The 27715-nt window shown below is 42.0% G+C and overlaps 1 protein-coding gene across 1 annotated transcript in view; it reads left to right on the forward strand.

The window, feature by feature from the left end:
• Nucleotides 1-959: 959 nt before the first annotated feature.
• Nucleotides 960-27715, forward strand: part of ARHGAP42 (Rho GTPase activating protein 42) — a 348862-nt gene continuing 322106 nt past the window's right edge. Inside the window, exon 1 of the mRNA XM_005889073.3 lies at nt 960-1538. Within this exon, the coding sequence (XP_005889135.1) occupies nt 1385-1538 (154 nt within the window). The 5' untranslated portion in view covers nt 960-1384. The remainder of the gene's footprint in view (nt 1539-27715) is intronic.

Raw genomic sequence — 27715 nt, forward strand, 5'->3', positions numbered from 1 at the left:
AATGAAAACATAGAAATTAAAAGCAGATCCTTAAGAAAAATAACTGACTTCTCAGAAATCCTATAGATGATGGCAGGACTAGATGTAAGGCAGTAGTTTCTTTCGATGTCAAGGTTTTCAGAGAACAGAAATTTATTAGGTGAGCCTGTACCAGAGGAGAGGTAACTGCCTCTTGGTACGAATTAACTTTTCATTTGGAACTTCAGCCAACTTCGACAGTTTGAAAATCTCCATGCTTGTAGGGTAATTCCCTCCAGGTGAGCCGACCATAAAAGATATAGTATTGTGATGCAAATAATTCCTCTTCTAGAGGAGGAACACCAAAGTCCGAGGTGCTTGTTTGTGGAATAAAAACGACCTAAAATCCTCCCAACCTTCACAGCAACTAGGAAAAACCACCACCACAAAACAGCCTTTGGGCCTCTGTAGCTTTTCGTTTAGAGTATTAAAAACAAACAAAAAACTTGACTCTCTTAAGATCAAGGCAGTGAACGGTGGGAAAGAGAGGAAAACTTTTCAACCTGGAGTATACATGCATTGCAGTGCAGACTTGAGAAGTAAAATCTAAACGAACGCTCCAAAGTAGCATCTTCAAAACCTAGCTTTAAACTTTGGGAAAGCTAACGCTGGTTCAATTCGAGGGAGCGGGTGGTGAAGGACGGGCAAGGAGGCGTGTAGGGAGTGGGGGATCGTTTTGTGGACTGGAGGAACCTGGAGTGTTACCGCGGGGCCAGCGGGAGCCTCAAGCCCCCAGGCAGCGAGAGTAACGCACGGGAGCAGGCGGCGCGCAGAGCCGGGAGCGCAGAGAGGGCGGGGCGGGCGGAGGGCGGGGCGGCGCGGGCCGGGGGCGCGGCGGCAGGAGGAGGGTCTCGGAGCCCGGCCCGGCGGCCGGCGCGTTGAGCCTGCGTCCGGCGCGGGGGCGGGTTTAGGCAGCCCGGCCGGAGCGGCGGCTGGGCGCTGGCGGTTCCCGGCTCAGAGCGCAGTCGAGTGGGCCAGCGGGCGGAGTTGCCGGGAGCGTTCCTGCGCGCCCGAGCGCGTTCCTCGCCGGCCGAGAGCGTCCCTGCGCCGGCCGAGAGCCTGCCTCCCTGCGCCGCCCGCGGCCCGGGACCCCGCCGCCTCCGCGCTCGCGGCGACGATGCGTCCGGAGGACGGCGAGCTGAGCGGACCCGCCGCCCGTGCGTGCACGCGTTTCCCGGCCGGCGAGGAAGCCTGAGCCCCGATCCCGGCGCGGGAGGCGCGGGACCCGCTCCCCCTGCGCTCGCCCGCGCGGCCCGCCTCGCTCCACGCGATCGCGCGCCCCGGCGGCCGGCGTTGGTCGCCGGCTGTGCCCGTCTTGACCGCCGGCCCCGACGCGTTCCCGGCGGCCGTCGGCCGTGCCGCTGCCATGGGGCTGCCGACCCTGGAGTTCAGCGACTCCTACTTGGACAGCCCGGATTTCAGGGAGCGCCTGCAGTGTCACGAGATTGAGCTGGAGCGAACCAACAAGTTCATCAAGGAGCTTATTAAGGACGGCTCCCTGCTCATCGGGGCGCTGAGGAGTGAGTGCGGCCGGCGGGAGGGCAGGGCGCGGGGACCGGGGGAGCCCCCGCGGGGTGGGGGGTCTCAGGGCTGGGTTGGAGGAAGCGGAGCTTCTTTTGTTTGAATGGGTTTGGGGACAAAAGCTGAAGAGCTCCCCTGCTGGTGGCCAACAAAGTTTGTTCGGAGGTGTTCTTCACTTATTTACTTCCAAGGCTGCAGAGAAGCGAGCGGTCTCTGCTGGACCCCGGAGCGTATCCTGAGGAACGTTGTTCGGCATCTTTTTGTATAACGCTCCTGGAACAGTACTGGGGACTGTTGTCATTTTTGTAACTTTATTCTGCCTAGTTTAAACGCTTAAAAGAGAAAAAAAAAAAAAAAAGCCCCTGAGGAAGGACTCAGGAGTTTATCTGAAGGATAAAAATGAAGCTAGCTTGTTTAGTGATATTGAAAGAAATGATTAAGTTCTTAGGTACATCAGCGACTCATTGCAATAAATCATTGCATTGGCACTTTATAGATTTGTAGTTTTGCAAGATGAAGACAGCATGGCACCAGTGCATTTTATCTCTTTTCAAGGTTTTTTTTTGTGCCTCTTAATTTTCTGTTTGCCTTCTAACTCTGGTGTGGTGAGTCCCTAGTGGCTAAAGACCAATCAGAACTTCTGATGATCTATAGAGAGTAAAGACTGCCTCAGTTTAGGAACTTTTCCCACCTCCTTTCCCACACACCTCCGTTCAGATTTTCTGTGCTTCTTGCATTCTCTGAATCTTCACTTTCAGTTACTAGCACAAAAGAGAGCCTTGGGCTTCCCAGGTAGCTCAGTGGTAAAAAAATCACCTTCCAATGCAGGAGACTCTGATTCGGTCCCTGAGTCTGGAAGATCCCCTGGAGAAGGAAATGGCAACCTACTCCAGTATTCTTGCCTGGAAATTCCCATGGACCGAGGACTTCAGGACTACAGGCAGGCTACCTCCATGGGGTCCCAGAGAGTCTTACACTAGAGCTTCTCATAGAGAATTGACTGACTAAAGGATAAGGCTTTATAGGTTACTTTTCTGAGGACCTATTTGCTCTTTAATAGAAAGCCTCTGAAATGCAGCCCTGGAAATTCCAGTCTGTCTTAGATGAGTGAGGTATTTTTGTTAAGGTGAAGAGTCCTTTGGTTGACATGGCTACCCCAGGAGATAGGTAGGGGAAGCATCATTGTGTATGTCATTAACAACATTATGGAGGTGTGTGTGTGCCTGAAATTAAGATGATATTAGCATCTGATCTCTATTTAGAAGCATGTATTCATGGTAAAGATGAACCTTAGCAAAATGTCTTGAAATTAGTATGCTCCAAATCCTGTCTATTTAAACCATCCTAATTGCTAAAACATTTACTTATTACTTGTGTTAACTTAGCCAGGGTAAAGAAAATATGTTCTGTATCTACATTCACTTAATTTCTGAATTTGACGCTGCTACTGATAATAATAGTATTTACTGATTTGTGAAAAATATACAAGTTTATCTGTAGTTCTGTCCATCTTGTGTATACCCAAAGGTGAACTTAGCTTCCATCTGATTTACAAAGCCCCTTGAGGCCTCTGGACTAGCCTCTTTGCATCTTGGAGAGGATGATGCTTCTTTAAAAAGAGTTTCCCTCTCTCAGAGCACTGATTCTTGCTCGAGCTGCCAGATGGTCTACAGATGACATTTTCTTCTCGCTCTGCCGGAGATCAATTCCAGTGGTTCAAAAGTGGAAAACACTTCCATCGCTGTGGTAAAATCTCTGAAATGTACATCATTTTACTAGTAATCTTATTAACTGTATTATGATTGAATCTAGTCTTGCAACTATCAGGAGCTTCTTTTATAGGTTTGTTCTTCCGTTTATAAGTGAGGATATCTCCAGAGTGTAAGTTCCTTGAACATACAGACCCTGCCTCTTGAACTTGACCTTCTACACTTAAAATGTGCAATCTGTCTTTCCAGGATTTGTGAGGAGAGTGCATTATATTAACATTTGGTTATTGCTTTTCTTGTAGTGGAAAGAAAGCATTTATTAAAAGAATATCCAGCATTAGCTGCCAAGCAGGACAGATCTGGAGCCGAGAAACCCTTGAAGTCATATGAGGGCACTTCTTTTTTTCCCAGCAAGCAACCTCTGTCCCTTGGGGAGGATGCTCTGGGGTTCTACTGCAGCTGCTAAATGCCTGCTCTCTGAAGCTGGTCCTGTAGGAGGACAAGAATGTGTCTAAAGACTTGAAGCTGCCTTAATTCTATCCCACATCCACCAAGGAGCCCTCCTTTCTTCAGTTCTGCCCCTTCTGTTTTTCCTTTCTGCCTTAGGAAGCCTTCAGTTTTCCCCAGCCTTAAACTATGCCTTTCTATTCTCCATACCTGTTGTTTCAGTAAGTGTATCCATTATCCACTTCAGATTTATATGTAGCACTTTGCCGTCGTTTATAATGAATGGTTTCTTAATAAAACTTTCCTGAGCTGACAATCATCCATGCATTTCTAAAGCATCTTATATTATTTCCAACCTAGTTAATAAGTTTTCTGCTGAAAGTCTTGGCATGCTCTCTTGGGTAACACATGCTTTACTGTTTCAGTGAGAGTCACATGTGCTCCTTCAGCTTGGGTTCCGGGTGTGCATTTTTTTAGGAGCGAATTTTGAATGATCATTATAAATGAGGACCTTGACTAGATGATTTGAATTTTAAATGTGTAAGGTATTTAACATATTTTTAAGATGGATGTGAGAGTCCTGGACGCTGAGGAATTGATGCTTTTGAACTGTGGTGTTGGAGAACACTCTTGAGAGTCCCTTGGATTGCAAGGAGATCAAACCAGTCAATCCTAAAGGAAATTAGTCCTGAATATTCATTGGAAAGATTGGTATGAAGCTGAAACTCCAATACTTTGGCCACCTGATGTGAAGAACTGACTTACTAGAAAAAGCCCTGGTACTTGGAAAGATTGAAGGCGGGAGGAGAAGGGGACAACAGAGGATGAGATGGCTGAATGGCATCACTGACTTGGTGGACATGAGTTTGAGCATGCTCTGGGAGTTGGTGATGGACAGGGAGGCCTGGCGTGCTACAATCCATGGGGTCGCAAAGAGTCAGACACGACTGAGCGACTGAACTGAACTGCATTTCACTCTCACATCCACTCAGAGAAAATGGATGACAGTAAACGAGTTAATATAGGGATTAATGTAGACCTGAGTTTACATTCTGATGCTGTCAAATGCTGTGTGATGCTTCGCAAGTAACTTAACCTCTGAGTCCTACCTTTCCTTACGGGGAGGGAACAGCTATAAAGATCTCACCACTAGGACTGTTTGTTCATTTTGTTACATGCCATCTAGTCATTTGGTGAGTGGTATTTGAGAATATATGACACTGGTGAATTGGGTTTTAGTTCATGCTGTATGACTCACAGTCTCTACTCTTCTTATCAAATGTTAGTCTGTGAACTTTGTTCCTTTAACAGGTGCCAGTTTTAAATTTTGGGTTGTGAAGTTATAGGCTCATTTTGCTTATTAATTTTCTCCTTTTATAGACCATATCCAAAGAAACATTTCAAAGTGTCTTTCTTATATAATTCCCCCTTTACTTCGTATAAAATACAATCTCCCCTTCAAATAAAATTTTTGAATTCAAAACTTTGTATAAAACCTTTTGAGTTCAAAGAACCATCTTTAAGTAGAACATAGTCTTTCCAAGAATAGACAGACCCTCCCTCCAAAGAAGAGAAGAGGAAAGGAGAGGGAACGGTTGAAATGGAATTGTACTCATTAAATAGAATTGATTGTGTGGAGAGCTTATCAATATTCTTTCCTCCCATCTAACCTGCAGCATCTTGGCCATCCCACCCTTCTTGTAACTATCTATTATAACACTTCCTCTCATCACCTTAAAGTAGAATTGGTCAGTTTTTTCCTCTAGCTTTAGAAGACTGTTTCTTAACCTTGTGTGGCTGAGCTTCTTTTAAAGAAAAAAAAGTTAATGGACTCTAATATAATTTATTTTTTATGACAGTTAAATATATTCATGAAACTAGTTTTCATGCCATCTTAAAGGCAGATCAACTTACAAATTAAATATAAATAATACTGTGAATCCAATATAAAACTTACAAAACTACATTTAATCAACCTGGGATTTCTTTGGAAGGAATGATGCTAAAGCTGAAACTCCAGTACTTTGGCCACCTCATGTGAAGAGTTGACTCATTGGAAAAAAACTCTGATGCTGGGAGGGATTGGGGGCAGGAGGAGAAGGGGACGACAGAGGATGAGATGGCTGGATGGCATCACTGACTCGATGGACGTGAATCTGAGTGAACTCCAGGAGTTGGTGATGGACGGGGAGGCCTGGCGTGCTCCGATTCATGGGGTCGCAAAGAGTCGGACTTTGACTGAGCGACTGAACTGAACTGAATGGATGATATTATTTTGCCAAAATGACATTTTCTCTTCTATAAAGACTGCTGATAATATCTTACGTATTGTTGATGATTCATTTTCTTATCGCTTTTACTGATTGAAAGTGCAGGTTTTCAAAATCTACTTGTCTGTTTGATGGCCTTCTCTGACTCATAAACCTTATTTCTTCGTCTGTTCTTAAAGTGGTTGTTCTGGCACTAGTGATCCCTGGCACAAACAGGGGCATGGTAGAATGGTAGGAGTTGGTTGCTTATAAATTGCTACTGAATATGCAGTTAATTAAGACGTTAGCAAGAGGAAGCACACAATTTCTTTTTTTTTTCAGATTTATTCAAGTATAGTTGGTTTACACTGTTGTGTTACTTTCTGCTGTACAGCAAAGTGATTCAGTTATACATTCATATGCATTCTTTTTCACATTCTTTTCATTATGGTTTATCACAAGATAATATAGTTCCCTGTGTTGTACAGGGGAAGCTTGTTATTCATTATTCTCTGTGTAGTAGTTTGTATCTGCTAATCCGAAACTCTTGGTGCATCGCTTTCCCAGCCTCTCCTTCTCCTTGGCAACCACAGCTGTGTTCTCTGTGTCTGTGAGTCTGTTTCATAGGTGAGTTCATTTGGGAAACACACACAGTTTCTTAGAGGTGTCTGCGTTCAGTGTCCACAGCCTCAGTTGGAAGCATGCTGCTGCGGTGCACTTGCAGTCTGGGGATAAAGTAGATGTTTAGTGTGAAAGGAAACCCTGAGTGCACAGGCTGCATTCAGAGATCTTGGAGAGGCTGAGATTGAGAGACTCCTGCCTTCCATTTGCGGTGTTTGATTTGGTTTTTCACTTTAAGCCCGTCTCTATTTTGTGTGTGTTCAGGGTCCACTTTGCTACCAGTGTTTGGTGGCACAGGGAAGGAGTTAAATAAATGGAAGGAACAGTGACAAGTTTAAGGAATTTGAAAGGCGTTCTGTAGTTACTGCACTTTGTATTTGGTCATCCTTGAGATCTTGGTGAGAACTGCTATTGTTGCAGGCTATTTTTGGGGTTTAAATTTGGACCTAGATTTTGTTTGGTTTACCACAACTCAGTGCGGATTCCCGTTTACCCTGCAAGACCTCCTTCACTCTTGCTTATTCCACTAACGTTATTTTGCTTGTTGAGCTGGGCAGCCTTGTCAGAGATGTGGATGTGTAATTACTTCCACCGTTTTTCTGGTTCTTACAGTCATTCATTAGAATCTGAGTTAAATGAGCAGAAATAATTGTATCTTTCAGATGAACTGTAATTAATTTAGGAATGGGTAGATTAAGAATGAAGTGCTCTAAGGTTCTGCTTCAGAGGCCTGTACAAGTAAGAGCAGTTTGGTTTGTGTTCATTTAAATGGGAGCCTGGGCATTCATTAAAGTGGAATTAAATTCAGCTGGCTGAGAACTTCCATCTACCTGTCTTCTGATTGTCTACATGAGCTTGACGGGTGTCCTCTAACAGTATCTTTATCTCTGTTGAATGTCTTTCTCTTTTTCAAAGGACACCTTATTTATTTGTGGTTGTGCTGGGTCTTGCTTGCTGCACTCGGCCTTTCTCTAGTTGTCCTGAGCCGAGCTACCGTTCGTTGCATTCGCTGGCTTCTCATTGTGGTGCCTTCTCCTTGCAGAACACAGAACACAGGCTCAGTAGTTTTGGCTCCTGGTTCTAGTGTGTGGGCTTAGTAGTTGTGGAGCATGGGCGTAGTTGCTCCATGGCATGTGGAATCTTCTCAGACAAGGGATCAAACCCCTATTCCCTGCATTAGGAGGCAGATTCTTATCTACTGTACCACCAGGGAAATCCTGAATTTCCTTTTTCTGCAGGTAGTAACTGAGGAGCTGCCTTGTTAGGAAGGAGTGGGTTTCTGGGAGAACAGAACCTATTTCCTGTCTAGTGGAAGAGGCTGGTGTGGCAGTAACCACTTCTTACATTGCCTCCTGTGACAGTTATGATCAGGGTACTCTGAGATGCAGAAAACTCAGGTAACCACAAAACTTTGAAATCACTGAAAAGCTGCTTCAACAGACATGCTTTCGGTTACTAACATTTCTTAGAGCCCAGTGTTAATCATGTTCATGATGATGCTGAAGAAGCATTTCTCAGATTATATTAAAAAATAATAAAGCTTACATTCAGTATTGCTTTGGTGCCAAGTATATTCAAGTAATGTATGCATGGAATGGCAAAACTCTTCTCTAGATTTATAAAGAGAAATGCTAAAATGTTCAGGCTGTTAAGCCACATTCAGTAAATGTTATGCATCAATGAAATGTTTATTGTGGACAGATGAGAAAGGGTGAAGAAAAGGGGGTTATTTAGTCTTGAATCTTTTTCCAGAGTATTGTTTCTTGCCAGAGCTGTGGTTGCCACCTGTTCTGGCCCCAGCCATCCCTGTTGTCTTGTCTGGATGGTAATTTCCACTCATTCCAGCCTCTTGGCAGGTGCCAGACTCCCTGTTGGCCCACCTGCCGCCCACCCGGTTCAGTTGGCAGCCCTGCCAGACTTCCCTTTCCCTCCAGCCTCCTGAACCTCTGCCCAGCATCTCAGCATCCTTGGAGCGTATCCCCAGAGGCTCTGGCCTTATCAGCCGAGGATTTGCTACCTGCTTCTTGCTGACTTTCATCGTGAAAATGAAAACCAGTTGCTGAGCTCCTGGCTCTCCAGTTCAAGGAATCTGTGCGTCAGCTTTTGCAGCTGCCAGTATTCTGACTTTTAATGGCTGGGTTTCATCTAAGTGTAGTGACTTCCATTGAATTTGTTAATTTTAATGGCCCTTGGAGTAGGATAATAACAGGATAGATAATGGAAATTTAGTTATTTTAACAGATTTGTTTTTGGCCAGGCATATTTAAACACTGGCTTGGATATTTCCTGTATGGTGGAACCTCCTCTCTAGGATTCCAGCTAACTGGAATGTTTGGTTCATCAGAATGCGCCATTGTTCATATCTGCAGTTTTCCGATTTTATAATCAAGAATCTAGTTATAATGCTGAAGAAAATGTTGCGGCAAAACCTGCATGTATAATCCTCTATAAGGGAAGTGATTTGTTTCAGAAAAAATGAATTGCAGAATAGTAAGGTGCCACACAGGCATCCGTGATGGCTCAAGAATCTGCCTGCAATGCGGGAGATCTGGACAGTGGAGCCTGGCGGGCTGTGGTCCGTGAGGTTGCAAAGAATCGGACACAGCTGAGCGACTCAGCACACATACAACATACTGTACGGTAGCTGATCATCTGTCAGTTTTTCCAACCTTTTTCTTTTGTTGCTGAAGAGTATATTCATAAAAGAAGAAAACATAAGCCCTACTTCTCTAGAATTTAAAAATTTTCATTTGAAAGTAATTTACCTACTTGTAATTTTTACATGGAATATGGTGGGGAAAAAGGTTAGGATAAGACTAATAGTTAACACTTTGTAGATTATTTTATATTATTTATTATAGATTTTTGACATGAAATTTTTAGATTTTTAATGGTAAAAGTCTCCATGCCTAATGGTATTTCTAAATATACATTTATTTATTTGGCTGTGCCAATTCTCCATTGCGGCATGCAGGATCTTAGGTTGTAGCCTGTGAACTCTTAGTTGTGGCCTGTGGGAATCTCATTCCCTGACCAGGGATTGAACCCAGGCTCCCCGCATTGGGAGAGCAGAGTCTCAGCCACCGGAGCATCAAGAAAGTTCCCCAAATGGTATTTTTAAAATGTCAAAACTTGACATTTTATATATTGTTGTTTTATGTAATTTGGGTGATTATCAGGTGCAATATATTTTGTGAAGGATGGGGAACTATCCTGGGATGATTCTCAGTGTTGGGTGGTATGAAAATATTGGGAAGAAATGCACAATTTACACACATTTGTTACATGAATAGTACTCTCTTGAACCTTGGCTTTATTCTGGTAAAAAGTGGATAGACACAAAATGACCCCTTTTGTTTGAAAATCAGACACATTTCTCAGTAGTGGAATTTTTGTATTTCCTTGCACAAATCTAAAAAGCCATACTGCTTGCTAGTTTATGAAAGACATGCCAAAAGTATTCCCTCATGTGTAAACATATACTGGAGTTTATCCAAATGAAAGCCCCAGCTTCAGTTGTCTCTTTAGTACACAGGAAAAGTGATGATTTAATTTAGAAAAGTGATATGTGTTTGTAAAATGTGAAATGAGTATTGTATAGTGTATCTCCTTTCGAATGGAAGCTATGTAAATTGATTACTTTGCTGCGGTGAGACTTTTTTCTTTTTCATTTATTTAATTTTCTTATTCCTTAACATGTTTGAAAGATATGGCCTCAAACAAAACAAATACAAAAGGAGTGGTGGTAGTGGTGGGAGGATTAGCAAGGAGAAGCAGATTAAAGTGAGTTGTGAAAACAATTTAAATAGTGTGGTTTTGGAACTTGTATCAGACTTCTTTGTGCCTTCTGTGAGCACGTTCTTATGTGACACTGAACGGTCAAAGGAGTAAGAGGTTACAATTGTTTTAAAGGTTGGTTTCAGAAAGTTTGAGGGCCAGTGTAAAAATTGTCAAATAAGAGAGAATTGGTGTGAATTTTGAAGGGGTACACCATTTGGGGAAGATTTGAGAAAGTTGTGTACTCCTGAAGACATGTCAGCATAGGTGATAGGAAGGGATGTTTGCAGGCTTGTACTGACTGCATGGCAGTCCTGGTTTTCCTCAGGTGATCCTTTTAAAAATGTTATTACTGCCTCTAGATCCCAGCTGCTTCATGGCCTCTTTTTTTCCACAGTGTACACTGTTGCAGAATCCTTCTTCCTTATTACGTCTAGCCTTCTTTGGTGTTGGTAGTGTGCAAGGGGTCCTTCTGCTGTTTTCTTTCCTTGTGTGACAACATCTGCCCACAGCGCTCCAGCTCGGACCGCCTTCAACCGAGCTCTGAGTCTGATTTTCAGCAGCCTGCTACCTGTCCCCACCTGGGCGTGCTGCGGGCCCTTCACACACCACGTGTCCAGCCAAAGCTTGTTCTTTGTGTTCCCGTTCGGTCAGTTATTTGCTCACCCACCTGGTTGTCTTAGAGAGAAACTGCTTACTAATGCTTCTGCTTTCCTTCTTTGGTTTGTAAACTCCAGTTTTAAGCTAGCTTTTTTTTTTTTTTCATTCCACCCAGATTCCAGCATTTGGTTGGCCCTGCAATTTTCTGTGCTTACAGTGTCTTGAATGTGATGTTCTCTGCTTGCACCAACAGTCCTTAAGTGTGTGCATCTCTCTGTATGTAGATATGAAATAATTTTTTTCTTAGCATAAAATGTTAGAAATATTTCCTCTCACAGTTCTGGAGGCCAAAATCCTAAGTCAAGGTGTCAGCAGAGCATTCTCTCTCTGAAGGCTCTAAGTGAAAGTCGCTCAGTTGTGTCCAGACTCTTTGTGACCCCAGGGACTATACAGTCAATGGAATTCTCCAGGCCGGAATACTGAACTGGGTACCCTTTCCCTTCTCCAGGGGAATCTTCCCGACCCAGGGATCAAACCCAGGTCTCCTGCATTGCAGGCGGATTCTTTACCAGCTGAGCCACCAGGGAAGCCCAAAGGCTCTAAGGGAGGATGTTTTTTGCTACTTCTATCTCGTTCTGTTGTCAGCAGTGCAAGACATTCTTTGCCTTGTAGCTGTATTACTCCAGTCTCTGCCTTTGCAGTCACACAGAGTATTCACTGTGTATTTTTGTTTATTAAATTTTATTCTGTCTTTTGAATATAAACTTGGAGGGGGCTTGGATATCTGTATTCTAATTTGACTGCATTGTGAATAGTCAGTAATGGTGAACATGAATCAGTTTACATTTTACTAAGAACATGATACGGAGAAGGATTTTGATTATCTGTGGAGCAAATGAGCCAGGAAATGGGGACTGCAAATTTGCTCTTGAATATTTCTCCTGTCAGGGTCATACTGACTTTTAGGGCTGGGTAACCTGGGGACGGCAGATGGCATCTGGAACTGGGGCTTCATCCCAGTCCTGCTGCTGACACTAAGTAGTGCCATGGGGAGAAGCCATTTGTCCCAGACTCTATTTTCAGAAAAAAATGGGAATATATTTGCCATAGATTCCTTGTAGGATTTTTATGTGGCCAGTAAACAAAATGCCTAACAACATGATTTAAAATGTGGTATTATTTTCACTTGCTTTAGGCAGGATCTTTGTAAGCCAGATAACTTAAGCGTTTTTCAAGGCTTGACTTTAATATGTTCTTGTCAGTGTTATTATCGTACTCCATAGACAAGATGATTGAGATAGAAATGCTTTAATGGAATGTTAAAGCATGAGTTTGTCCCCAAATTAAATCTTTTTGGTAGGAAGTGATCATGAGATGTGGCATGGTTTTGATTTAGCTGTTTACTTTTAAAGAAATAATTATCTGCTATGATCTGGGAACCAAGGAACAAGGACACACTGGGTTGGCATTTAGGGATAATCATGAACTGGCAGTGTAGATTTTGAGACTTTATTGATGTGTCTGCTGCTGCCTTGATGCTGTTGGCTTAGGTCATTGGTCTGTAAAAGTTGTTAAAAGTGATGTTGTCAGAAGTGAAATAAATACTTGGGTCATTTCATGTAATATAACAGGTCAAAATGGAGAAGGGAGTGTTTTTCCCCACATTGATTCATGCATTGCAGGCAGACAGTGGCTTAGAAAAGTGCTTTCTGAGGTATTTCTTATGCTACACAGATGATTTGTAAATGTAATTATGTTTGTGGTGATATCATTCTAATGGTTATTGGTAAGAAAAGAATGATGAGATTGGTAGGGTGTTGCTGGAGAGTCTAGGAACAGGAAATTATGGGAAAAGAGAATGTTGAATTAGGAATTGAAGAGGAAGATTCAGTTGGCTCAGTGAGAAAATTAAATTGAACCTGTAAGCCAGTTGATCCAGGAAAAAATGGTGTGATTGAATAGGTGTCAGAATTGCTGGAAGAGGCTGTTTAGATGGTACCTTAAAGATAAGACGGGCTTCCCAGGTGGCACAGGGGTAAAGAATCCACCTGCCAGTGCAGGAGACATAAGAGCTGTGGGTTCGATCCCTGGGTTGGGAAGATGCCCTGGAGGAGGGCATGGCAACCCACTCTAGGATTCTTGCGTGGAGAATCCCGTGGACAGAGGAGCCTGGCGGGCTATAGTCCACAGGGTTGCAAAGAGTCGGAGACGACTGAACTGACTTAGCACGGCACATAAAGACAAAATAGATTATTTAAAGTGTGTATGTGTGTGTGTGTTTTCTCCTTAAGGAATCTGTGAGCTTAAGAGAAGCTCTACCCAGGGGCTGCAGCAGGAAGTCTGGACTTTGAGGACAGTTTGAAAAAGTAAAGCAAGGGCTGAAAAAAGCCAGTCTCAGGGGATAAAGAAAGAAAATAAAGATCCTGAATAATCCTGAATAAGGAAGAGTTGTAGCAAGTGAGTGAGAACTTTCAGGCTTGTCAGGTTTAAATCCTGTTGGATGCATTTTTTTTTTTCCCCTGTCAGTGTTGCCTTGGCTCCTCAGACTGCTCTTATGGAAATGAGGATTCAGTGAGTATCTGTGACTGGTTGAGCTTGAGGTTTTGTGACACTCACTGATGAGGGGAAGAGCAGGGAGAAGCAGATGTCAGTTTCTCGGTACTCGTCCCACTTTGAGTCCTTAGGTTACAGCTTAGGCCCACTTGTTTCTTGTTTGAGATTGAGTTTTGCATTTCTGTCAGAACAGATATTCACTTAAGGTAATCCCAAAATATCCAAATAACCTGAATATTAAATCTCGCTTAAAGAAACAGGAATGGGTGAATTTAACTCAGATGACCATTATATCTACTATTGTGGGCAGGAAACCCTTAGAAGAAATGGAGTAGCCATCATGGTCAACAAAAGAGTCCGAAATGCAGTACTTGGATGCAATCTCAAAAATGACAGAATGATCTCTGTTCATTTCCAAGGCAAACCATTCAATATCACAGTAATCCAAGTCTATGCCCCAACCAGTAACGCGGAAGAAGATGAAGTTGAACGGTTCTATGAAGACCTATGAGACCTTTTAGAACTAACACCCAAAAAAGATGTCCTTTTCACTACAGGGGACTGGAATGCAAAAGTAGGAAGTCAAGGAACACCTGAGGTAACAGGCAAATTGGGCCTTGGAATACCGAATGAAGCAGGGCAAAGGTTAATAGAGTTTTGCCAAGAGAACACACTGGTCATAGCAAACACCGTCTTCCAACAACACAAGAGAAGACTCTACACATGTGTTGCAGGAAGATGGATCCCTTCCAGGGCCCGAAACTGGGCTCTTGTCTAACAAGAAAAGAAATGAATTGTCCTCGGAAATGAATTGCCCAAGGAGACACATGTGCTGACAAAGCAAGAGATTTTATTGGGAAAGGGCACCTGGGTGGGGAGCAGTAGGGTAAGGGAACCCAGGAGAACTGCTCTGCCGCGTGGCTTGCAGTCTCAGGTTTTATGGTGATGGGCTTAGTTTCCGGGTGGTTTGGCCAATCATTCTAATTCAGAGTCTTTCCTGGTGGCACACGCATCACTCAGCCAAGATGGATGCTAGCGAGAGGGATTCTGGGAAGTGGACGGACACGCGGTGACTCCTTTAGACCTTTCCCGAACTCTTCCGGTTGGTGGTGGCTTATTAGTTCCGTATCCCTTATCAGGATCTCCTGTCATAAAACAACTCATGCAAATGGTTACCATGGTACCTGGCCAGGGTGGGTGGTTTCAATCAGTGTGCTTCCCCTAACAACTCCCGCCGAGAGACTTCATACTCGAGATACTTCTTGGGAATTGGGGCGGAGGTCTCTTTCTTCTGTAACTTCTTCCTGCTGTGCATGGGCGTAGGCCTGCCTAGCAGAGCAGAAGTCTCTCTCTACCTGATCTAAGTTGGGGTGTTCCACATCTGAAACCAGCTTCCACCCTTGTAGTAACAGCAATTTAGTTTGAAACTGTTGGCCCCTCTTAGAGATGAAATAGACAAGGCCCAAACAGGAGACCTAACAGGATGGTCATCTCTGGTCCCCGGAAACAGAAGGCAACATTTAGGGTGAGGGTTGCAGGATTTGTGACCCTTTTTGATTGGTTGGTGGTGAGGCAATAGAGCTGTGCTCCAGGAATCTTGTGTTCAGTCTGAAGTTACCATCCTCCACCTGGGTGGGGGCTCAAAGACACTGTTATGCATATTTCTTTGAGTAGGAAGCAGGACTCTGTCTGGAGGCTGTACCAACCTTTGATTGTTTCTCCTGTTTCTGTATCCCCTCCCTTCCCTGATTAGCAATTGTTTGAATCCACACTTTGGAACTCAGGGAAGGTCAAGGAGGCTGAATGAAGCCTATATCCTACAGGCAAGAAATGGAGAACACAGAACTGATCTCTACTCCAGAGCCCCATAGAGTTCTACTCAGTTTTAATTTAGGGAAATAGGCAACTATGACTGTGATAACTTCTTTTCAAAATGGAGCATAGGACTGCCTCAGCTTGGAGTATAGACACTGAATTGGAAGTATTTCTGAGTTCCAAGTTCTAGATCTGAGTCTTCTATGATTAAAACCTCAATCCCTTGGTCTGCCATTTTGGTGTAACAGACCCAGTTAGAAGTAGTTGGAGGAGTGATAACTGGAATTTAGTAGACAAAATAAATCTCATTTCTTTTTAGAAGAATAGGCCTGAAACCCAGTCTGGACCTGGCACTTCAGGGAGACTTGTAGCCAGGTAGCTAGTTGCCTAGTTTTACAAAAAGTAAGGTTGCAGTTACTAGCTTCCAGCAGACATTGTTTTGAGAATGGTGGCATCCAAGCCTGACATGACTCAGAAAAGTCGTGTTTAGCAATACAAGGTCTAATCTGAAAGTACACCCATAGCATCACCTAGCTATTTCCCAGGATATCTGAACCATAGCTACTCTATTTTGACTTTTAATTGTAAACTTTTCCTTAACAGCCAAAGCAGATTTCACCGTTAATGATGTCAGTGTTTCTCTAGGTATGAGAAGATGCAAGAATTGGGACTTATAAAATCTTCTCCTGAAAAGATATAACTATCTGAAGGCCTGTTCTGCCAGTTTTTCCCAGAGCACAGAGTGCCTCATTCCTGGTTTTCATCCTGAACTCCTTTCAGGGGTGTTGAAAGTCAGCAGTTGCAGCGGCCATGATTTAATCTTTGTAGATGTAGATGGCAAGTGTCAGTCTTCAGTTGGCAGAGCCCCTTTTTGCTCATAAACTTGACCATGATTTTGAGGGGGGGCATTTCATGACCATTTTATCCCATGGTGCTGAGAATGTCCATTCTCAGGTTTGGCAAAGATTTTGTTGACAGGCCACTCAATGTGCTGTTACTGGACTAGGCCATAAAACAGTATCCAAAATTTTCTGGACCACCTGTTTTACCAGCCTCTTGATCCAGGAAAATATTCCCTCTTTTTGCTTCTTCCCATATATAGAGTTACAGTGTTACCATCATTGATCTCATATGGGGCTATATATTATTCTGTTAGAGGCCTCAGGCACAAAACAGGTGAAACACAAATAACATAGCCAGCAGTATTAGTAAAGTCACAAGTAAGACTTAAGAGCTTCCATTAGATGTAGCCCAGTATATCTCAGGTCATCTGACTTAGTCTGCTCTGTAGAATCTTTATCTTCCAGGGAAATTATATACTGGCACCATCTATAAGGCACATAGCCCCGTTTTCTAGGGTTACTACACTGATTGTCCTTAGTATGATTTAATTGTTTCCAACACAGAGGAGACTTTAAGCCTAAATTACCATAGCCTGGTGTTATCTATATAAATCCAGCCCATAATTGTGGGAGATTTTTTTCCTCCTTTGCTGAAACTTTTCTTGTTGCCCTGATTGAGCTTGAATAATAGAAAAAAAGCTCAAGTTTATGGCCAGAGTCAGAGCAGGCGTTATTAATTGGCCCGGTGAGGGGATCCCATCTAGTAATATCACAGTAACCTGAATATGACTATAATTTTTTTTTAAGTAAATTTTCTCAGGGCCAACCAGTTAGAGTCTTGTAGTAGAGAAATTTAACTCAGAACTATACACAGGTAATTGACCACAAACCCAACAATTATTGATTTCTAAAACTAGCATAGAATCAGGCCTATGATAGAAAAGCATTTGATTTATATGCAAAGGTCTAAGAAGTCAAGAAAACATAAATGATCATACAAATCAGGTCCAGCATCTTGGGCAAGCTGTCTACCTCTGATGTCGTCGTCTTTTCATCCTGGTGTAGTGTAGTTTCTCCTGCTTGAGCATCATTTTAAGGTGAGATCAGGTCAGCTGTCCTCTCTATAGACCAATCCACTGTAGGGGCCTTTGGAAGTGGGAATTAATCTAAGAGTTAATTTCCTTTCAGTTTCATTGTGCATGAGCTAGTTAAGAGTACCTGGTAAAAAAGTCCTTCCATCCAGGTTGGAGACAGTCCCTTAAATTAGGTCTTTTTCCAGTCCTGATTGCAGGTCATGAGGCATCTGGTCTTCATCCAAAGATAGATTACTGAGATAAGCTTCAGAAACAAACTTTGGGTGTTCTTTAAGAATTCAATTAAATTTTACATTAATATCACATAACAGCAAAGAACTATCTAAGAGATGAGTCTTACTAGATGCAGACCTCCACTAACAAACTGGGATTTAATATTTTTTGAAATATCTTTTTCTCCCTAAAGTTACCCTCATTTTAATCAAATATAACCAAATTAAGGCTAGCTTGTTTGCAAACCAGGTCTGTTCTCACTAATTTTGGTCTGATGGTTTATATAACCATAATTGATCATAGACTTTTTATTTTGCTGAAACATTTATAGAGTCTCAGACTGAACTTTTAAAATAAAACAGGGCTGGGAACCTTACACCAAAGGCTTATCACAGATTTTGCCTAACAAATCTGGGTGAATTCTTCCCTTTTTAAGGTCTCAAAAATTTCTTGAGATTTTTGTACTCGTGAAATAACTTTCCTAACTCATTTGATAAACTTACTGGAAATCTAAGAATTTCCAATTTTTGGAGGAGTCAGATACAGAGAAAATATAATTGTTTTGTTTATAACGTTTAATTTTACCAAAGTATTGTCATAATTAGTTTGAGAGGAAGGTTTTCCCTACTCCCTGAAAACATAATATTCAAACCCATAATTTTTCAGATAGAAACCATAAAAGTTATAAGCATATTCGCTGGTTCATTCACTCTTTTTTTTTAACTTTTGTGAAGTCATCGGGTTTTCCATTAGAATACTAGGACATATCAGAATATTAAGAACTCCATATAATTTCTAGGATATCTGTATTAGTAATTTTACCATACATTATAACATGAGCAGATTTACTATTCATTTGATAATCTTTTCATGTAATTTAACCAAACAAATAAACACAGTTTAATATCTCTCTTTGGGATGTTTCAGGGGCCCTCTGAAGCACCCCAAAGCTAGTTAGAGGTCAAAAGAACTTCAAAAGAATTCTATTTAGGAAGTTTTATCGAAAAGGTCAATTAAAAGGGTTTAGAACATTTGTCAGATTTAGTCAATGTTGATGGGTGTATCATTTAGCTTGTTGATAAGTCACAATAGGCCTAAATACCAAGGCTCAAGATCTAGTGAAAGTCAGCTCTGCCATCTTGGACCTAGTTGACTCTAACCAGTTTTCTTATGGCTGTGTCATGTCTAACAAAATCCATTTATCTAACTAATTGTAATCCAGTTTTAGAAAATCCTGATCGTGCATAACTCTTTTTAGTATTTTTCATACCTTTTTCTTTCTTTCTTTCTTTTTTTTTTTTAACTGAAAACACACTTCCTACTTTCATTTAGCAACCAAGAACTAACTTTTATATTAGCATTTTACAAATTGGTGAGCATAAATGCCAGTGGTAATTTCTAAAACCCTTGCTTTCTTAGAACATTTTAGGATGGCACCAAACATTATTCATTTATAGTCCCAAATCTCTTTAGTTTCTCTGTAAAAGGCAACTAGTGTTTAGTAGTAAATGTTTCAAAATCTTATTTTATTTGGAAATGACCTAACTATTCAGTAGACTTCCAACACTTAGCACACTTAGCACAACCCTTAGAAATTTAAGTTACACCAATCTGGAGAGACTATTTTAGACAGATATTTCTAAAGAATAATTATTCTTAATAGAGTTTATATAAAAGCTCATATCTCATTTGCATTTTTAGAAGTTTCTTCACTCGAGGTAATTTCATTGTTGACAAACTTGTAACAGATATAATATTTAACTTATATTAAACCTAGGTACAATGAAAATATTCTACTTAATGTTAATTACTCTAAGATGTGTCTATATTAGATATGTCAACAAACAAACGTTAATATTAGGTATTTAATACTGAATATTTCCCAGTTCACATGAACCTGGAATTTATTGTTTAATTTAGAATTATTTCATTTGTAAGTGCTTTCCTTTTTTAAGCCAGTTAAATAGAACTCATTTACAAATTAACCTCAAAAATATTACCCAGAGACAAAGACATACCAAAACATATTTAGACAGACACAGGGCAAGATCTGGCTTCATTTTCTAAGTTTAGTCATGAATTAGATATTACAATATAAAATTTACTAGTTTATAAAAAAAGAGTTGAAATAAATAAAAATTTTAAACTCTTTTTCCCCTTTTCCCTCAGGCTCAGGAGTTAGAGATGGTCTAGATAAGTGTTCCTGAGAGCCCTGATCTCAAGGCACAGGGAAAGAAAATCAAGTTCTAGCAAAATGGCGGCAGATCTAAACCAAATGGTGGCCAGACAAAGCAAAATGGCCATTAAAAACCACAACACAGAACACAGAGTTAAAACACACCCATGTAAACCTGGCAGTCCTCGTCAGACACTCCCTCTCTCAGAAAACCTCCTATAGAGACACAGAACTTCAGATCCAAGTACTAACATCAAAGATTTCAAAGGGAGGAAAGGAAGCCAGGTTGAAAGAAGGGGGAGGAGGCGGGAGAGGGGGGCGAAAGGGCTGGCCTTACAGACGTCTCCTGCCACCTACAGATACCCAGGCGTTATGGGACTTTTCCCTGGGCCTCCAGAGAAGGGAGGACTGGAACTCGGTCCTACCAGAAATCAGACCAGACCAGAACCAGAATTCGAGTCCTCTGCCAAGAGGAGGTGATCAGTCTCCAATCCTCAGCTCAGGCTGAGGGCCCTTCGACCAGATTCCTGCATCCAGGACCAGGGGACTAGAAAAACAGAGAAGGCTAGAAAAGGTTAAGGAGAGGAAAGAGAGAGAGAAGGGGAGAGAGGTCAATAAAGTCTCTTGTTCCTTACCGATTGGGGCACTCTGGCCAGTTGTCCACGTCAGGAGGAAACCAGGGACAGAAGGGTCCCAGTTGCGGCCGCTGGGTCTGGTCCATTGGCAGGCAAGCTGGCCCCTGAGTACCCCGAGTGGTCAGGATGTCAGTCTCACCGAAGAAGAGTCCCCGCCAGAGTTGCCATTTGTTGCAGGAAGACGGACTCCTTCCAGGGCCTGAAACTGGGCTCTTGTCTAACAAGAAAAGAAATGAATTGTCCGAGGAGACACATGTGCTGACAAAGCAAGAGATTTTATTGGGAAAGGGCACCTGGGTGGAGAGCAGTAGGGTAAGGGAACCCAGGAGAACTGCTCTGCTGCATGGCTCGCAGTCTCGGGTTTTATGGTGATGGGCTTAGTTTCCGGGTGGTCTTTGGCCAATCATTCTAATTCAGAGTCTTTCCTGGTGGCACACGCATCACTCAGCCAAGATGGATGCTAGCGAGAGGGATTCTGGGAAGTGGACGGACATGCGGTGTCTCCTTTTGACCTTTCTCGAACTCTTCTGGTTGGTGGTGGCTTATTAGTTCTGTATTCCTTATCAGGATCTCCTGTCATAAAACAACTCATGCAAATGGTTACCATGGTACCTGGCCAGGGTGGGCGGTTTCAATCTGTGCTTCCCCTAACACATGGACATCACCAGATGGTCAACACCGAAATCAGATTGATTTATATTCTTTGCAGCCAAAGATTGAGAAGCTCTATACAGTCAGCACAGAGAAGGCGATGGCACCCCACTCCAGTACTCTTGCCTGGAAAATCCCATGGATGGAGGAGCCTGGTAGGTTGCAGTCCATGGGGTCGCTAGGAGTCGGACATGACTGAGCGACTTCACTTTCATTTTTCACTTTCATGCACTGGAGAAGAAATGGCAACCCACTCCAGTGTTCTTGCCTGGAGAATCCTAGGGATGGGGGAGCCTGGTGGGCTGCCGTCTGTGGAGTTGCAGAGAGTCGGACATGACTGAAGTGACTTAGCATAGCATACAGTCAGCAAAAATAAGACCGGGAGCTGACTGTGGCTCAGATCATGAACTCCTTATTGCCAAATTCAGACTTAAATTGAAGAAAGTAGGGAAAACCACTGGACCATTCAGGTATGACCTAAATCAAATCCCTTATGACTATACAGTGGAAGTGAGAAATAGATTTAAGGGACTAGATTTGATAGATAGAGTGCCTGATGAATTTTGGATGGAGGTTTGTGACACTGTACAGGAGAAAGGGATCAAGACCATCCCTGTGGAAAATAAATGCAAAAAAGCAAAATGGCTACCTGGGGAGGCCTTACAAATAGCTGTGAAGGGAAGTGAAAAGCAAAGGAGAAAAGGAAAGATATAAGCATCTGAATGCAGAGTTCCAAAAAATAGCAAGAAGAGATAAGAAAGCCTTCCTCAGTGATCAATGCAAAGAAATAGAGGAAGACAACAGAATAGGAAAGACCAGAGATCTCATCAAGAAAATTAGATACCAAAGGAACATTTCATGCAAAGATGGGCTCGATAAAGGACAGAAATGGTAGGGACCTAACAGAAGCAGAAGATATTAAGAAGAGGTGGCAAGAATACACAGAAGAAATGTACAAAAAAGATCTTCACGATCCAGATAATCACGATGGTGTGATCACTCACCTAGAGCCAGACATCCTGGAATGTGAAGTGAAGTGCGCCTTAGAAAGCATCACTACGAACAAATCTAGTGGAGGTGATGGAATTCCAGTTGAGCTATTTCAAATCCTGGAAGATGATGCTGTGAAAGTGCTGCACTCAATATGCCAGCAAATTTGGAAAACTCAGCAGTGGCCACAGGACTGGAACAGGTCAGTTTTCATTCCAATCCCAAAGAAAGGCAATGCCAAAGAATGCTCAAACTACCGCACAATTGCACTCATGTCACACGCTAGTAAAGTAATGCTCAAAATTCTCCAAGCCAAGCTTCAGCAGTACATGAACAGTGAACTTCCTGATGTTCAAGCTGGTTTTAGAAAAGGCAGAGGAACCAGAGATCAAATTGCCAACATCCGCTGGATCATGGAAAAAGCAAAAGAGTTCCAGAAAAACATCGATTTCTGCTTTATTGACTATGCCAAAGCCTTTGACTGTGTGGATCACAATAAATTGTGGAAAATTCTGAAAGAGATGGGAATACCAGACCACCTGACCTGCCTCTTGAGAAATTTGTGTGCAGGTCAGGAAGCAACAGTTCGACCTGGACATGGAACAACAGAGTGGTTCCAAATAGGAAAAGGAGTACATCAAGGCTGTATATTATCACCCTGCTTATTTAACTTATATGCAGAGTACATCATGAGAAACGCTGGGCTGGAAGAAGCACAAGCTGGAATCAAGATTGCCGGGAGAAATATCAATAACTTCAGATATGCAGATGACACCACCCTTATGGCAGAAAGTGAAGAGGAACTAAAGAGCCTCTTGATGAAAGTGAAAGAGGAGAGTGAAAGCGTTGGCTTAAATCTCAACATTCAGAAAACGAAGATCACGGTATCTGGTCCCATTACTTCATGGGAAAGAGATGGGGAAACAGTGGCCACATTATTTTTTGGGCTCTAAAATCACTGCAGATGGTGATTGCAGCCATAAAATTAAAAGACGCTTACTCCTTGGAAGGAAAGTTATGACAAACCTAGATAGCATATTCAAAAGCAGAGACATTACTGTGCCAACAAAGGTCCATCTAGTCAAGGCTATGGTTTTTCCAGTGTTCATGTATGGATATGAAAGTTGGACTGTGAAGAAAGCTGAGCACCGAACAATTTATGCTTTTGAACTGTGGTGTTGGAGAAGACTCCTTGGACTGCAAAGAGATCCAACCAGTCCATTCTAAAGGAGATCATCCCTGGGTGTTCATTGGAAGGTCTGATGCTAAAGCTGAAACTCCAGTACTTTGGCCACCTCATGCGAAGAGTTGACTCACTGGAAAAGACTCTGATGCTGGGAGGGATTGGGGGCAGAGGAGAAGGGGACGACAGAGGATGAGACGGCTGGATGGCTGACTCAATGGACGTGAGTCTGAGTGAACTCTGGGTGTTGGTGATGGACAGTGAGGCCTGGGGTGCTGCAATTCATGGGGTGGCAAAGAGTCGGGCACAACTGAGCAACTGAACTGAATTGAAAGAAACAGAGGGCCTGCTCTTCAGCTAAGTTTAGCATTATCATTGACACATGTGCAGTGCTAAAAATGTTTAATCTTTAATTATTAGACCAATTAAATGTTAAGTAGGTTCATTGAAGATTTAACAATAGCAGTCAGCCCGGTGTAGTTTTAATAGAAGGAGCCTGGGCTTTAGAATCAGAGCAATGCTTTTCAGTCCCACTGCCATCACTTATTCGCTACATGGCTGTGAGTGAGTTATTTGGCTTCTTTTGTAGTTTTCCTTGTCTATAATATGGAAGGAATGTTTGGTTCATATGCATATTTGCAGAATTAAGTAAGATAACACATGTAAAGTGTCTAGAACTGTGTATGATACTTGATATTAAAATTAATCTTCTCATCTGTCTCATTTCTAGCTCATGTTGAGACCAAGTTATGAATAACAACTGCCGTTATATTTTATTCAAAACAGAATGTGAGGTGGTTTTTCTAAGCAAAATCTCTACTGTACTGGGGAGATGTACAAGATATGTTGAGAGAGCACTGTGCTTAATGTTGATGGGAGAGCTGTGGACGTGGAAATTTATCATATTTCCTGACTTGGTATCATTCATGTGGCTTGCAGGGAGAAGTAAGTCGTTGCCTCCATGGAAAGGTGTAGTTATCTTTTTAAGATATCTTTTCCATGTCAGAGATGTTGTGCTTTTGTAGAAAACATGGTATCCATCATGCTTTAGTTTGCTTGATTATTTGCTTATTTTTCTCTCTAGGGATGTCAGCTGTGTAAGAACTGGTAGCAAGTCTTTGGGACTCTGGAGCTGGACACATCATCTGTTTTTTGTCAATGCCTGTTATATGATCGAACTTACAGCAAGTGGTATCAAACTAATGTTTGGAGATAGAGAAGTCCACAGGTTGTCACTCCATTTAATACTGAAATCAATTCCAAAACTTTCTATTAGAAAATAAATGTCTTAGTGAAAAAGCCAGTTGCGTAGGATGTAGATTTATCAGAATGAGAGTGATTTGAACAGGCATATTCAACGAATTGATACTTGTATTAAAGAATGAATTTTCTCTTCAGCAGTGACATTAATATGTTAGTGGCTCTAATACAAAAGATGTTGCTAAGAAAGTGTAATTGCACAAATGATTTATGTTGTCTCCTATTTGTAACAGAGTATTGCATGTGTTATTTTCAAGATGCAGTTTCAAAGTGTTGATTCTAATTGTGTGGAAATGCTTTCTTTTAAAAATGTCATTTGCTTTTTAAATAGTATTATTGAAATACTACTCACTATAGTTCACTGCCATAAAATCTATCCTTTTTAAAAGAATACAATCTGGTGGTTTTTCTTATGTTTACAGAAATGTGCAACTATCACCACTGTCTAATTTTATTACATTTTTTCATCTTTATTGAGGTATAGTTGACAAGGTGTATATACTTCTGATTTAATATGTGTGTGCACTGTGAAAAAATTCCAACACATCCCTGCTTGCTAGTTGTCCGTCATCTTGCATACATGTTTATTTTTCATTTTTTGTGAGACCATTTAAGTTCAGCTCTTTTAGCAAATTTCAGTTGTCCAGTAGTGTTACCAACTATGTTTTATGTTATATTCTCATAGTTGATTCATCTTATAACTTAAAGTTTGTATCCTTTCACCAGCCTCTCCATATTTCTCCTGCTCCCCTAGTCCCACGCAGTCACCAATTTGCTTTCTATTCCTATGAGTTTGATATGTTTGTTTGTTTGTTTAACATGAGTGATAACATGCAGTATTTCTCTTTCTCTGTTTGGCTAATTCCACTTAACATACTGCCTTCTCTGTTCATCTGTGTTGTCACAAATGTCATACTTTCCTTCTTTCTCATGTCTGGGTAATATTTCACTGTGCGTATACATCCTCTTTATCCATTCATCCATTAATAGACAACTAGGTTTTCTCATATCTTGGTTACTATAAATATTGCAGCAGTGGAAATGGGAGTGCAGGTACCTCTTGGATAACTTCTTTTCATTTCCTTTGAATATGTACCCAGAAGTGGGTTTGCTGGATCATATGGTAGTTCTGCATTCAGTTGGGTATATCTTTTCTTTGCTCTTTAAAGTGCTGCACTCAATATGCCAGCAGATTTGGAAAACTCAGCAGTGGCCACAGGACTGGAAAAAGGTCAGTTTTCATTCCAGTCCCAGAGATAGGCAATGCCAAAGAACGTTCAAGCTACCATGCATTTGTGCTCATTTCACATGCTAACAAAGTCATGCTCAAAATCCTTAAAGCCAGGCTTCAGCAGTACGTGAACTGAGAACTTCCAGATGTTCAAGCTGGATTTAGAAAAGGTAGAGCAACCTGAGAACAAATTGCTATGTTGGATCATAGGAAAAGCAAGAGAGTTCCAGAAAAACATCAACTTCTTCATCGACTCCGCTAAAGCCACTGACTGTGTGAATCACAACAAACTGGCAAATTCTTTAAGAGATGGGAATACTGGACCACCTTATCTGCCTCCTGAGAAACCTATATACAGGTCAAGAAGCAACAGTTAAAACTGGACGCGGATCAATTGTTCAGAATTGCGAAATGAGTACATCAAGGCTGTATATTGTCACCCTACTTATTTAACTTATATGCAGAGTACATCAGGCGAAATGTGGGGATGGGTGAAGCACAAGCTGAAATCAAGATTGGCAGGAGAAATATTAATAACCTCAGATATGCAGATGATACCACTCTAATGGCAGAAAGTGAAGATGCACTAAAGAATCTCTTGATGAGGGTGAGAGAGGAGAGTGAAGAAGTTGGCTTAAATCTCAACACTGGGAAAACTAAGATCATGGCATCAGGTCCCATCTCTTCATGGCAAATAGATGGGGAAACAGTGGCTGACTTTATTTTTTTGGGCTCTAAAATCACTGCAGATGGTGATTGCAACCGTGAAATTAAAAGACTCTTACTCCTTGGAAGGAAAGTTATGACCGACCTGCTGCTAAGTCGCTTCAGTCATGTCCGACTCTGTGCGAGCCCATAGACGGCAGCCCACCAGGCTCCCCCGTCCCTGGGACTCTCCAGGCAAGAACACTGGAGTGGGTTGCCATTTCCTTCTCCAATGCATAAAAGTGAAAAGTGAAAGTGAAGTCACTCAGTAGTGTCCGACTCCTAGCGATCCCATGGACTGCAGCCTACCAGGCTCCTCCGCTCATGGGATTTTCCAGGCAAGAGTACTGGAGTAGGTTGCCATATGATCAACCTAGACCAGCGTATTAAAAGGCAGAGACATTACTTTGTCAACAAAGGTCAATCTAGTCAAGGCTATGGTTTTTTGAATAGTCATGTATGGATGTGAGAGTTGGACTGTAAAGAAAGCTGAGTGCTGAAGAATTGATACCTTTGAACTGTGGTGTTGGAGAAGACTCTTGAGAATTCCTTGGCCTACAAGGAGATCCAACCAGTCCATTCTAAAGGAGATCAGTCCTGGGTGTTCATTGGAGGGACTGATGCTGAAGCTGAAGCTTTGATACTTTGGCCACCTAATGTGGAGAACTGACTCATTTAAAAAGACCTGATGCTGGGAAAGATTGAGGGCGGGAGGAGAAGGGGATGACAGAGGATGAGATGGTTGGATGGCATCACTGACTCAGTGGACATGGGTTTGAGCAAACTGCCAGAGATAGTGAAGGAGAGGGAAGCCTGGAGTGCCGTCGTCCATGGGATCACAGAGTCAGACGTGACTTAGCAACTGTACAACAATGCTATTTCTACTTTTAATATTTTGAGGAACTTCTGTAGTGTTCTCCATAGTGGCTGAACCAGTTTACATTCCTACCAAAAATGCCCCGGGTTCCCTTTTCTCCATATCTAGCCAGTGCTTGCCCTCTCTCTTCTTTTTGATGATAAACACACTAACAGGTGTGAAGTGGTTTTGATTTGCATTTCCTCAGTGATTAATGACGTCGAGCACCTTCACATGTACCTCTTGGCCATTAGTATGTCTTCTTTGGAAAGATGTCTGTTCAGGTTCTCTGCTTATTTTTGTCAGATTTTGATTTTTTTGTGTGCTATTGAGTTGCATGAGTTTTTTGTTTTTTCCTTAATATATATTTTGGAACAACTACTGCCTAATTTTATAATAGTTTTTATCGCCCTCAAGGAAATCTCACACACATTAGCTGTCACTCCTTTTGTCTGTCTTCCCTCTGTTTCTACAGATTTGCCTGCTCTGGACTTTTTGTGTAAATAGAATTATACAATTTGTGGCCTTTTGTGAATGACTTCTCTCACTTAGGATGTTTCCAGGGTCTC

The sequence above is a fragment of the Bos mutus genome, chromosome 15 (genome assembly GCF_027580195.1).
Source record: "Bos mutus isolate GX-2022 chromosome 15, NWIPB_WYAK_1.1, whole genome shotgun sequence".
Classification (NCBI taxonomy): Eukaryota; Metazoa; Chordata; class Mammalia; order Artiodactyla; family Bovidae; genus Bos; species Bos mutus.